The 13,006-nt window shown below is 63.5% G+C and overlaps 1 protein-coding gene across 2 annotated transcripts; it reads left to right on the top strand.

The window, feature by feature from the left end:
• The first annotated feature begins 6,685 nt into the window (after positions 1-6,685).
• Positions 6,686-11,342, top strand: LY6E (lymphocyte antigen 6 family member E). 2 transcript variants are annotated; one of them, XM_082720606.1, is made up of 4 exons: positions 6,686-7,851; positions 9,154-9,791; positions 10,228-10,347; positions 10,430-11,342. In XM_082720606.1, exons 2-4 carry the CDS (start codon positions 9,740-9,742, stop codon positions 10,648-10,650), a joined length of 393 nt encoding a protein of 130 aa, XP_082576732.1. In that variant the 5' UTR covers positions 6,686-7,851; positions 9,154-9,739; the 3' UTR covers positions 10,651-11,342. The 2 variants fall into 2 exon arrangements, with proteins under 2 accessions (XP_082576732.1, XP_082576731.1); XM_082720605.1 differs by having other exon boundaries at positions 7,571-7,851; positions 9,686-9,791.
• The last annotated feature ends 1,664 nt before the right edge of the window (positions 11,343-13,006 follow it).

Raw genomic sequence — 13,006 nt, 5'->3', positions numbered from 1 at the left:
TGAGGCCACCCCCACTTCCTGGGGTGGGGGGTGGGTTACCTGCTGTTCCCAGGGCTGCAACCAAGTTCATCTGCATTTACCATTCCATTTCTTTTGCAAACATGATGGTTTCCTTACTCAAGTAACTATTTTCTTTCTTTCTTTCTTTTTAAAGATTTTATTTATTTATTTGACAGAGAGAAATTACAAGTACACTGAGAGGCAGGCAGAGAGAGAGAGAGAGGGAAGCAGGCTCCCTGCTGAGCAGAGAGCCCGATGTGGGACTCGATCCCAGGACCCTAAGATCATGACCTGAGCCGAAGGCAGCGGCTTAACCCACTGAGCCACCCAGGCGCCCCTCAAGTAACTATTTTCTGTAAGAAAGTCCCAATTAAGCTCTCTGAAAAATAAATGTCGGTGACTAAGGGTTTCGGTGGTGCCTTTCAGAATGGCGGTGAAGTCAGCATAGTGACTTCTTGCTTGATTTTCTTACAAAATGGGGCGACCGGGTGGCTCAGTTGGTTAAGAGTCTGCCTTGAGCTCTGGAGTCCTGGGATGGAGCCCCTCGATGGGCTCCCTGCTCAGTAGGGGGCCTGCTTCTCCCTCTCCCTCTGCCCCTCCCTCCGCTTGTGTGCTCGCTCCCTCTCAAATAATTTTTTTTTAAGATTTATATATTTAACACAGGAAGAAAGATCACAAGCAGGCAGAGAGAGAAGAGGGAGAAGCAGGCTTCCACGGAGCAGGGAGCCCAATGGGGGGCTCGACCCCAGGATCATGACCTGAGCCGAAGGCAGACACTTCACCCACTGAGCCACCCAGGTGCCCCTCAAATAATTTTTTAAAGTTTTTATTTATTTGACAGAAGAGAGAGAGCACAAGAGGGGGAGCAGCAGAGGGAGAGGAAGAAGCAGGCTCCCTGCGGACATGGGGCTCCATCCCCGGACCCTGGGTTTGGGATCATGATCTGAGCAGAAGGCAGATGCTTAACTGACTGAGCCACCCAGGTGCCCTCAAATAAACAAAATCTTTTTTTTTTTTTTTTTTAAGATTTTATTTATTTATTTATTTGACAGAGACAGCAAGAGAGAGGGAACACAAGCAGGGGGAGTGGGAGAGGGAGAAGCAGGCTTCTGAGCAGGGAGCCCGATACGGGGCTCGATCCCAGGACCCTGGGATCATGACCTGAGGCAGAGGCAGACACTTAACTGAGTGAGCCACCCAGGCGCCCCACAAAATCTTGAAAAAAGACAGAATGGAGCAAGACAGAACTGCATAGAATAGGAAACACAGAGTGTCCCCCACACAGTGGGGATTACATATACTGGTCATAAAGTAAAAAGTATCTTTTTACAGTGCATCTGGGATAAAATACAGAAGAGTGGCTCACTAAGGCTTGAGCCTCCCAGGGGGGTGGGAGAGGCTTGTGGCCCCCCAGGGAGGGGCAGGACTGTAGCTGAGCCCCACCCCAGCCTGAATCCTACCCTCAGGCCCACAGAGAATTATCCCAGGGCCCAGGCTGAGGCCTGGCTCTGGGGGTGTTGGGGAGCTCAGGGAAAACCCCGTCCCTCACCAGACCTGAGACGTGGGAGGCGTTGAAGATCCTCTAGGCTCCCAGTAGTTCAATGTTGTTAGGACAAAGTCACTTTCAAATGCTTCCCATCATCCCCCTTCCGTCGTGACGCCAGGGAAGCGCCTCCCCGAGAGCGTGCGTGATGGTGTCTGCTCTGCCCCAGGCCTCCCGGCTCCAGAGGGTGAGCTACCCCCAGGGCCCGGCTCCTCCCCCAGGCCTCCCTCCAGGCCTCCCTGCATGGCGACCTGAAGGCCCCCACCACCCCCTTCTCCTTCACAGAGTCCCTGGGCACCCTCTCTTGAACCGGACTCTCCCTTGGGGTCCGCTTCCAGGGCACCCAGACTGACCCCTCTCTCCCCCTCCCGTTCCCCCCCAGCTCCCCCCTTCCCTGCTCTTCCAGGCAAGGAGTCAGGCGGCCTGAGGGGCTGAGGGCAAGGGAGGCAGCCGCGTGTAGGTGTAGGGAGCCGCCCAGGGAGCCCTGAGACCCAGCACCAAGCACCAAGCGCAGGAGGAGAGGGGCAGAGGGAGCCCATGCGGGCGGGCGGGAACATGCCCTCTCGTGGAGGGGCCGTTCTCTAGCCTCACCGCCTCGGGGCTGGGTCCCGAGGACAGCCATGCTCACCTGCTTTCCCATCTGTTGTGCCCAGCGGTGAGTTTTCTCCGTTTCCTAGTGGAAATTTTACAAATAAGCTGGTCTGCAAAATATAAGAGAGGCCTCTTGGGGTCGTAGCCGCTCTGCTGGCTGGCTGGGCGTGGGAACCCGGGAGGGCCACCCTGTAGGAGGGCCACCCTGTAGAGCTGGCTCAGACAAGCCCAGGCGCGGGGGTGCCCCAGCCGGGCGTCTCTGCCCCCAAGGAAGCCTCTGCTAATGGGCAACCCACGGGCAGGCCTGAGGCTTTTCAGAATCAGGTTGAAGTCAAAGTCTAGAGAGAGGCACATTCAGCCTCCACCCATCTGGGCCCCCAGGGCAATAGGTGGCTGGTTTCTGCCCCTCGGTTGGGGTGGCCAAGGGCCAGAGCTGGCTTGTGCTGACGGCTCTGTTGGAGAAACTCAGAGCCTCACTCACGCTCCACCTAGCTGGGCCCCACGCTCCCTCCAGGCAGAGCCTGAGGGAGGGGTCCCAGGGTCCTGGGGCCAGCAGCCTGCTAGGATCCAGGTCCCACTCCCCAGCAAGAGAGCAGCGAGTGTGCCCTGAGGAGGACTCTTCCCCACCCCCTAGGACACCCCGCAGAGCCTGAAGCCGATTTGCTTGTGAGAGCAGAGGACCCCCGAGCCTCAAGTGTGGGAGATGGGTTGGGCCAGCCTGAGGGTCCTCACCAGGGCCCAGGACAGGGGCGGCAGGGAAAGAATGAAGCCGGCCTGTCCCGGGACCATTTAAGTGAATCCATCATAGAGTGTCCAGAAGAATGGAGACCCAGCTGGCCCAGACTGGGCACAGCCTCGGGGGTGGACCGGCCCCAGCCTCATGGCCTGCAGCAGGGCACTGCTCAATCTAGGGAGACCAGAGGGGAACAGGGAGTGCTCGGGGATGAGGGAAGTGTCCTGCGAAGGAAGACAGAAGGGCAGAGGGGCGCTGGGACAGGAGCTGTGCTGGAGGAGGACCCTGGGAGCTGGGCAGTGGGAGGGGGGCTGGCCAGGGGACAAAGGCTCACACACCTGTCCAGGGTCCTGCTGGGTTCACACATGGCGGGGAGGAGTGTGAATTGGCTGGAGGGGAGGCGGTGTGGGGGTGTGGGAGGACCCATGCTTATGGCCTCCTGTGAGCCCAGCTCCCAGCCAGCACCGGGGACAGGGACAGAGAACAGCCCTAAGGCTGGAGGAGGCCATCCCGGGTGGGGAGGAGGTCTGAGGCTTTTCAGAATCGAGTTGAGACAGAGCAGCCCTGGAGGCACGGTGAGAGCTCGGTGGGAGTGGGGGCTGGGTGATCCCACCGAGAGGAGACTGATGGGGGAGCAGGAGGCTGGCTGACAGAGCAGAAGCTGGCGCCTCGCACCCCCTCTCCACCCGCTCCCCCCACCCCAGTAATATGTGTCTTATTCCTCAGGCACCCCGGACCACCATAAGCAGCAAACAGTTAACTTGCAGAGATCACTGTCCCGCAAGACGGAGTCTCCCTTGGTTTACAAATGTCCTAGAGAGCTACAAACAAAGACCTTACCTTAACAATAGCACAATTTCCTGAGGCAAATAACTCAGTTCCTCAAGCCCTAAGGTCTCCCTCCCCACCATAAACAAAACCGACAGAGGCTGAGGCCGAAGGAAATGTAAATACAGCTAAATCTCTTCTAAACCTAAATCTCACTAACGGAGACGCTTGCTCGCAGAAATGGGAAGGGCCGGCCCAAAGACAACACCTACGCAGCCGCAGGGCCGCCGGCTACCCCGCACCTCGCAGGCCCTCTTTAGCATATGAAAGCTCCGTTGAACCCTCCCTGCCCCTCCCCTTCCCCCAACCGCAGGGTACACAACCTGCCATCCCCGCAGCTCCTGCTGCCCAGGGGTCCTGTCCTTGTGCTTCAATAAACCACCACTTCGCACCAAAGATGTCTCAAGATCCAGCAGAGAAGCGAGGGTGCAGGCCGAGGAGGTCTGGAGTGAACTTCCTGTTCTAGGACTGGGGAGAGCTGTGCAAAGGGCCTGAGGCAGGAGCTTGTGACAGGGTGAGCTGAGTCTGTGGCTAAAGCCAATGCTTTGAAATCACAGTAGCAGGTCAGGCCATTCTCTGGGAGAAGCGGGTCCAGCCAGAGGGGGGTCACACTAAGGCTCCACTCGGAGACGGGGAGCTGTGCCCAGAGAGGTAAGGCAGGCATACCACGCCCCACAGTGTGGCCTCACGCAGCTCTCCTTGCACACTGAGCCCCACTGCCCGAGGACGCCTTGCCTCCCATCCGGCTAGAGCGCGAGCGAGAGCGAGAGCGAGAGCGACTCAGGGCTTCCTGGCCTGGGAGAGTCAGAGCAGCAGGAGAGGAGGGCCGGGGGTCTGCACACTTCCCCACAGGACCCCTGAGCACAGACCTGCAGTAGGAGTCTCGGAGGAGGGGGGCAGCTCCAGATGGGAGAGCTCGGCTGCCGGGCCCCAAAGAGGCCAAGCGCACCTGCCACAACTCCAGCTCGAGAGCCCCCACGGAAGCTGCAGGCGCTGACCGTCTGGGGCCGGGGCTGTGCCTCCCTCTTAGGGTGAGAACGCAGAATGCTGGCCAAGGACGACTGCCTACCTGCCCCCCGTGGCCCCAGTCTCCAGCCTCAGCACTCCGCGCCAGCCTCCTCTTATTGGCTCCTCCAGCCCCTGGATCCCCTTTCTGCAGAGGGTGAGGGCCGTGGGCACCCTTCTCGCCCAGTTCCGGACAAGCCAGACCGTGCGCACCCCTGGGTCCAGACCCCGGACAGGACTAGGAGACATCCAGCGGCAAATGTGTACCCCCAAACTCCAGCCACTTCTGCCAAGAGAAAGTTCCCCAGAGAGCATGAGCAGGGGGAGAGCTGCCAGGGGAAAGGCTGGCGAACACCACGGCACTGGAGTAGAGAAAGAAAGAACATTCTGGGCGGGCCCCCGGGTGGGGCAGTGGCTGGCCCAGGAAATCAGCAGGGGGTCTACAAAGCCCAAAGACTTCAGCAAGCCCAAGAAAGAGAAGCAGAAGCAGAAGCAGGAGTGTCCACAGACACATGTCCACCAGATGGACATGTACCTTGCCATTCCAGGGGGTGTCCCGTGCGTGTGAAGGAGGCTCCCAGAGTTCAGGGTTGAAGGAGGGAGCCTGAGTGGGTCCACCATGGTGGGCAGACCTTATCTAGGAGGCCTCCAGGTGTCACCGTGGTCCGAGGGAACACGTGTGACCGGTAACTCCCGGATAGGCCAAGTCCCTGGATGTGGGGCCTCCTTCGGGAGGAATGGGTCCGTGGGCATGACCCTCTATCCTAGTCACGACACCCACCCTCTCCAACTCACCTGGCTGGACCTGCCTAGAATCCTTCCTGTATCACGAAACACCTCACAGAAACGAACTGGAGACACAGTCATTCTACTTCCAGGAATCTGTGGAGGGGAAGGTTCTCAGAAGGACCCCACAGATTACACCATCAGGCACTGCCCAAGCTCCTGGCTTGGCCATATGTGTTCAGACACATTTTCAAAGGACATCTGAGTCTCATTGTGACTTGGTTGTTCAAACTCACAGAGCTCCCCGAATCACGGGGTCCTGTCTTGAATGGCACAGAGCCCCCATATGCTTTTGGCCACAAATACTTGCTGAGCCCGGACCACGAGCCGGCGGTGGTCTGGGTGCCAGGCACTGCCCTCCAGGGCTGATCTGCTGGGTGGAATCAACAAGCAAGGAGCCCAACGGGAAGTGACGGGCACTGCCAAGATGAAACATATGCCTCTGATGGGGACCCAAATTCATCTTACCTCTGGAGGTAAGATCCAGAGCGGGTAACCAAGGGCTATGGCTTACTGCATGTCCCTGGGGACAGCAGGGCCATCACCCTTAGAAGTGTGGAACCCCAGATACCACTGCTCTTTGCCTGGGGACCTCTTGGGACACGCGCCGACCCCCCAGGGAGAGAGCCCCTAAAGCCTTTCCAAGTTGAGCCATCCCACTTCATCGGGGCATTACAGAGAACCACGCAATGTCTGACCTTGATCCTCAACTGAAGACACACGCACTCTTACGTGCACACTCACACACACCGACACACTCACTCACTCCCCTGCACACTCACATGGCCCCTCACATACCCCTGGACCTTTCCCATGCAACCGGTGTGTTACAAGGGCCCCTCTCCCATGCAGCTCCCGCGGCCACCCTGCCATTCTGCCTCAGTTCCCTCCCCCTCACCTGTCCTCCCCAACAGGAGGAAGAAGAGGAAGAGGCTTCTAGGCCTGGCAGCGCCTTTCACCACCCTCACCGCAAGTGCTGTCCAGAAAGGCAGAGAGAAAAGGTCAGGTGCCACAGCCCCTCCCAGGACCCGCGGTGTGAAACTGTGACGTGTACTTCCAAAACAAGCAGGTGGCTGAGACTCAGCAAACAAGCTGCCGCCCAAGTCCCTGCAGGAGGAGGGGAACCCCCGCAAACGAGGCTGCGGGGGGGCGGGGGGTAGGGCCCGGCAGCCCGGCCTGCCGCCAGCCCCGCATCCCCAGCTGCCCAGGCCGCACGCAGCCTCCCAGCCCCGCCAATGAGAAGCAGGATGCGAGGGCGTGGAGCCCTGCCAGGCCGCGCTCCCCCGCCAGGGCCCGGCCTCCCTGCCCAGAGTCGATGGTGCGGGTCCAGCCAGGGACCACCTACTGACACGGCGCCCAAAGGCTGTGCTGGACGGACGAAAGGTGCTGCCTTTACCCTAGCGGGCCTCTAGGCTCTGCGCCGGGAGGGTCCCATCAGGCGGGCTTGGCACCCATCCCCTCGTCGCACAGCGAGCTGGGGGCCTGGGAGCAGCCTGGCTGAGAGTCTTGGCCCAGGTCGGGCAGCCGCAGAAGAGGCAGCCCCTGCGCCCAGGGCAGAAAGGAATCCAGAAGCAGCGAAGATCGATGTCCCGCCGGGGATTCCCACGGCCACAACCACTGCCCTCTGCGGCCTTCGTCCCCCACCGCTCGCCACGGGAGGGCTAAGGGCTCACCCCCGAGGCGGCGAGGCCGGGAGCCGAGGACCCCGGGGGCCCGGGGCGAGGGAGCGGCGTGCTAGAGGCAAGCTCCCCGCCTCCTCCCCGCCCCGCCCGGGAGTCTGAAACGCTCCCACCGGACTGGGAGGAAGGGACGCGAGCCCTCCCTGGGCGCGGCCGGCGAAGGTGGGCCCCGTCCCCGCCCCCACACGCCCGCCACGCGTCGCCGGGCTGCCCGGCGATGACGCGCGCCCCGCGTGGGGACGAGAAGGACCAGCCGGGCGGGCCAGCGACACCTCCCTGGGGCTGGGCTCCGGGCCCGTCGTGGGGGGCCTGCCAGCCCCGCCCAGGCCTGGAAGTCCGACCCTGCCCGGGTCCCCACCCCCCGGAATGCCGGCCCCGCGCCCGCCCGCGGGAGCCCCCACTCCGGCCCTGCTCCTGCTCCCCAGCGCGCGGGAGCGCCAGCTCTGCGCCGCCCGCCCCTTTGCCCCCAGCTCGCCCTGCGCCCCTCCCCGCTGGAATCCCGACTCCGCCCCTGCTCCCCCCGCCCGCTGGAGCCCCGACTCCGCCCCTGCTTCCCCCGCCCGCGCGAGCGCCGACTCCGCCCGCTGTCCCCCGCCCGCCGCCGCTGCCACGAGTCCGGGGCTTTCGTGCGCTTGGGCGCCAGGCTTGGGGAGCTCGGCGAGGCCGTGGACCTGCGTCTGCCCCACGTAAGTCGGCCGGGTCCGGACCGGGGAGGGGGGACGGGGACGACCCCCTTGGCACCGGGCAGGGCGGAGAGAAGCGGCGAGCGGGGTGCCGGGAACGACGCGGGGGGGTCTGGCGGAGGCTGGGAGGCTGGGCTTACGCGTGGGCCCGGCGCTCGGGGGCTGAGCCTCCACTCCCATCCCCCAGCCCTCCCAGCCCTTCCGAACAGTGCCCAAGATCGGGGCTGGAGCGGGCACACACCAGCAGCAGGCGCCCTCCCTGGTGGGTGACCCAGAGCCGCGCCGGCTGGGGGCCATCACCCGACTCTAGGTTCGCCTTCACCTCTCCCGTGGGGACTGGAGAGGGGCAGCGTTGCTAACTCGAGAAGGGGGCTGGGATCTCGGCGGTCCGGCAGGATGGGAGGAATTAAGGGCTCATCCTGGTGGACCGACCACCCTGGGGACTGGAGCCTACCCTGGCAAAGGGGTGAAACCTAGTTTGCCAAAGATTATGCAAGCGTATGAGGTGCCTAGGAACGTTGGTCCCCAAAGCCCCCGCTCCCTGGCCCCTGCTGAGCCACCTTCGATCTTCAGGACAAGGACTTGTTCCTACCTCTGTAGTGGCCCCCAGTCCCTGCATGCCTGGCTTTGTCAGAAATCAGCCCCGTGAGCCTGGGGGAGGAGTGGGCAGTTCCGATCCCAGATGGCACTGTCCCCGCAGGGCTCCCATTGCCTAACCTGCTCGTGTCCATCCACTCCAGCCAGTGCCTCGACTCAGCCCAGTGCGGCCTGTTTGGTTGCATGCCTGGCCGGGAACAGTGGGGACACCAGATGTGACTGGTGGCTGTGCATTCCAGAGCTTCCTGGAGAACAGCTCAGAGCTTCCCCAGATCCAAACCTCACATTCTAGGAGAGGAAGCTGGGGCTCCTTTCTCCGGCGCTGTCCGCATCTGGAGATGGGCTCAGCCCTGATCTCGGGCATCCGAAGCTCCTGTCCCAGACCCCAAGGTGTTAACCCCGGGCCCAAAACTGGGTGGGGGAAGCCTGTTCTCTCCCTGGCATTCCTCTTCCCAGTGCCTGGGACCCAGGTTCCCGGGCCCAGAATGCCCTCCCGCCGCCCATGGCTGTCCCCCAGGAAGGCACCAGACTGCTCCTCCCACACCTTGCCTCCTGCAGAACAGGGAACCAGAGCCCCAGCTGCTCCCCCTGGGGCTTCCACCACCAACGGCCACTGGTTTCTGCCTGGGAGAGGGTCCCAATGGAGGGCACCAGGGAGCCTCCATAGACAGATCTCCCTGGCTGAACCTCGCTGAACCTATGTTTCAGGCAGGAAATGGAGGAATAGCAGATTTTACAGGCTCGCTGTCGTCAGCGCTGAATCATACAGAGCGGGAAGCGCCCCTAGCCTCCGCAACACTGAAGCTGCTGGAGGCAGGTGCCCAGTGCCCAGCCGGCCCCTGAGTCCTCACGGCAGGAACGGAAAGTTCTGGATGTGGGCTGGCTAATATTCCTGGTCACCATCTTTCCCCCCCGCCCCCCCAGCATCACCAACCAGCAAGGGCCAGTCTCTTGGCCTTCCTTTTTGTGTGGTCCGGAGATCTGTCATGATTCCCCAGCCCGCCCCAGCCGCAAGCCCCTCGGGCTGGGGCAGGGGTCTCAGCGCGGAGGGTGCCCTGAGCGAGGTGGGCGGGAATGGAGCAGGAGGACCCGCCGAGTGCTGGTTGTGTGGCTGCCGGAAGACAGCCCAGCCCACCCCACTGTCCGTCAAACGGAGGGCAGCGCGGCTCCCAGGGCCCGGGGCTCCGGTATCTCCTCCCAAGGGGCAGCTGTGTCCCCCACCGAGCTGTTGTCTAAGCAGGACCCGTATCTTTGGCTTTGTGAGAGCCCAGACTGGACACCCATCTCCTCCGGAATGAAGGTCTTCCTACCCGTGCTACTGGCTGCCCTGCTGGGTGTGGAGCGAGGTGAGATGCCCCCCCCCCCCCCCCCCCCGACCCCGGGCTCCGGGCCCTGGCGTGGCGTGAGCCCTGCTGCCCTCTTGGACTCTCCTTCTGCCTTCTCTCCCAAGTGGTGCCCAGCAGCGCCCAGGGGACCTTCAGGCCCGCTCCCACGTGACCTGTTCCAGACGGCCCCACGGCGCTCTGTTGGGGGCCCTCTGCCCCAGCAGAGCGGGTCACTCCTCGCTGCTCCCCTGGAGGCCTCGGGTCTGCCCCTGACACTCCCCGCTGTGCATTTGGACCCGCGGCCTGGGTCTGGAGTGTGATGATTGCTCGATTAACACCCACCAAGGACTGGGGGTTGCGGACTGGCCGGGGACACGGGGCGGGGGGGGGGGCACCGCTGGGAGGCCCCCCAGGGCCCGAGACAGGTGTCACATGCCGCGCCTCCCTTCCTCCGCAGCCTGCTCCCTGGTGTGCTTCTCGTGCACGAATCAGAACAGTAACTTCTACTGCCTGAAGCCGACCGTGTGCTCGGACTCGGACAACTACTGCGTCACGGTGTCCGCCTCTGCCGGCCTCGGTGAGCGCCGCCCGCCGCCTCTGCCCGCGGCCCAGGCCCCTGCCCCCCACGCCGGCCCTCACCGCCTTGTCTTCCTGCGCAGGGAAACTGGTGGACTTCGGCCATACCCTGAACAAGGGCTGCTCCCCGATCTGCCCCAGCCCCAGCGTCAACCTCGGCGTGGCGTCCATCGGCACCTACTGCTGCCAGAGCTTCCTGTGTAACATCAGCACGGCCGGCCGGGGGCTTCGGGCCAGCGCCGCGGTGCTGGGCCTCGGGCTCCTGCTCAGCCTGCTGTCCGCCCTGCAGCGGCTCGGGCCCTGACTGCGGACGCCCGGCAGCCGACCCGACTCCCCCAGCTCAGGAAGGAAGGCCCGGCCCCTCCCAGACCCCCCAAACCATACGGAAGCCTCTTCCTCCGACCCCTCACCCCGCTCGATCCCAGCCCCCGCCTCTCACACCTCCCCTCCCCTGAGAGGCGCCCGCAGCGCTCACTCCCCAGGCGGGCGGCCTTGCGACCTTCCTAAGGGAACCTGGGAAGGGCTGAGGGCTGGGGACACACTGGGAGCGGCACGTCTGTCCCCAGCTGGGTTGGGAGCTGTGCTTTGGGCCGCTGCTTCCGAGAAGGCCTGTTGTCACGTCCGAGGACGGTGTTGTCTCAGAGGATGGCCTAGCGCAGTGGCGCGGACGGGGCCTGGGTGCACCCTGGGCATGCGCGCGGGTGTGCAGGAGAGTCAGGGTTGGGGGGGAGGGGTCAGGAGTCCAACGTTAGCCTTGGAGCTCCCCAACCCCAACACCGAAGCTGCTTTGCTCTGGCCTTTCTGCAGCCTGCATTCACTCACGGTAAGGCTGGCCTTTGGGAGGAAGATGGGGTTTCAGTGCATCAGGGTTTAGGCCGCTGGACCAGGAATCCCCCACCCCCACCCCGACCTCCAGCTGCGGCCCCACCCTCTCCCTCCTTCCCCACATTGGATTCTGCCTGCTGCTCGGTGCCTCTCATAAACACATGTTCTCCACCTTTTCTCTGGCTGTGACTGCCTGTGGCCATGACTGCAGTGTGGGGGACCCTCTCCCTGCAGGGGCCTCACTGGCGGGGGGCCCCCATGGCCCCACCCAGCGGCCCACATGGGGAGAGGGGCTCCCCTGAGTCCATAGCTCTCTGCCCTCCAGGCCTAGAAGGGACCCTCCCGGCTTGGCCACGTGGGAAGTTCATCATCAGGCGGGACAGGGCAGGACCGGAAGCAGGGAGGTCGGTCGGCTTCTGGGAGGAAGGCAGCCCCCTCCAGAGGCAGGCACGGGTTTGGAGTGGGGAGAAGGAGCCTACGGGAGCAGGCACTCGGTGGGCACCGGCGTCCGGCTCTCCGGGACCCGACGATGGGATGGCGGCCCGTCGGGTCCCCGCAGGCACAGGCAAACCTGGCAGGACGGGCGGGGGCCGGGGAGCGGGGGAGCGGGACACTGCCCTGTGCCCACCTCCTCTCTGCCAGCCACGCTGTGTCTGTGGTGACCAGGGAAGGCGTCCCTGCCGGCAAGGCTCTGTGCTCCCAGCCCACGGCTCCTTTGCCTGGGCTGGGGCGCGTCGGGCACTCCCGGAAGGTGGGAAGTCGGGGTCTACTTGATGCCCGCGGGCCAGGTCTGAGGACCCAGCGGGGCCCCAAAGGATGAGCTGAGAGTGTCCGTGGCTTCGGGCTGGAAATCTGAAGGGAGCCGGGAGGGAGTGAGGGAAGGGCTTCCTGACCAGCAGGAGGGAGAGCGGAGCAGACCGCGCCTGGGGCACCTGCGCCCTTGGGGTGAGCTTCCTACTGGAAAGGGGTCCGGGCTCCTGCTCCTTCAGGAAGCCAGGGTAGAGTCCATGGACAGCGAGGGTCACCATGGGAGTTGGGCCGAGACTCACCGGGGGTGAGGTGTTGGCGCCAGGGCCGGCCCTGGAATGCGCTTGGGATCCTGTTCTCTGAGGCCTTCCCAGGTGTTTGGGGCCCAGGAGAAACTCAAGAGGGATGAACCTGCGGCCCGTGGAGTGGAAAACCAGCTTCTCTGGGCCCATTCAGAGCCAGGGAACCGCCGAGCAGGCGTCGCTGGGACGCGCCCGCCCGAGGAAGAGCGGGACGGAGACTCTGGGAATCGCGGTCCCTGGGGCTTCCCAGCGCACAGCTGCCCGCGCACTCGGGCTGACCCCGGGGGCCCCAAGTGCTGTGCCTGTGCCAGTGGCCGCAGAATACTGTCCAGCAGCGCGGGACAGTGGTCAGTGTGGGGCTCAGGGTCGTGGCCCGTCTTTGGGGAATCTCTGAGCTCCAGCGTGGGCACGGACGCTCGGAAATGCGGGTTCTCATCGCCACGGCCACCGAAGTGGGGACACCCCGCCAACACACAGCCAGGTGACGGTGCAGGGATTGCATCCGCAGAGGGGACAGTCCCCAAATAAGGGAGGCAGGAGGGATCTGCCCCGGTAGGGCGACAAGAGGAAGGAGACCCCGGCTGACCAGTGCCTTGGGGAAGGATCGGGAAGCACCTTGGAGCAGCCTGACTGAGACCGAGTGGGCAGTGACCGTGGGACGCACCTGAAGGGGTCAGGCTGGCATTAAGAACAGAAGAAGGGGCGTCTGGCTGGGTCCCCGGAGCGGGCGACTCTTGATCTCCGAGTTGGAAGTTCAAGCCCCACGCTGGGTATAGAGGTCACTTA

The sequence above is a fragment of the Mustela nivalis genome (genome assembly GCF_964662115.1).
Source record: "Mustela nivalis genome assembly, chromosome: 2".
Taxonomy (NCBI): domain Eukaryota; kingdom Metazoa; phylum Chordata; class Mammalia; order Carnivora; family Mustelidae; genus Mustela; species Mustela nivalis.
The sequence above is the reverse complement of the archived record's forward strand: the minus strand, read 5'-3'. Positions and strand labels throughout refer to the sequence as shown.

Coding starts and splice junctions, on each gene's coding strand:
- LY6E (XM_082720606.1), top strand. CDS start 9,740: ATGAAGGTCTTCCTACCCGTGCTACTGGCTGCCCTGCTGGGTGTGGAG. Junction 9,792..10,227: donor CCTGCTGGGTGTGGAGCGAG/GTGAGATGCCCC, acceptor CTTCCTCCGCAG/CCTGCTCCCTGGTGTGCTTC. Junction 10,348..10,429: donor GTCCGCCTCTGCCGGCCTCG/GTGAGCGCCGCC, acceptor CTTCCTGCGCAG/GGAAACTGGTGGACTTCGGC.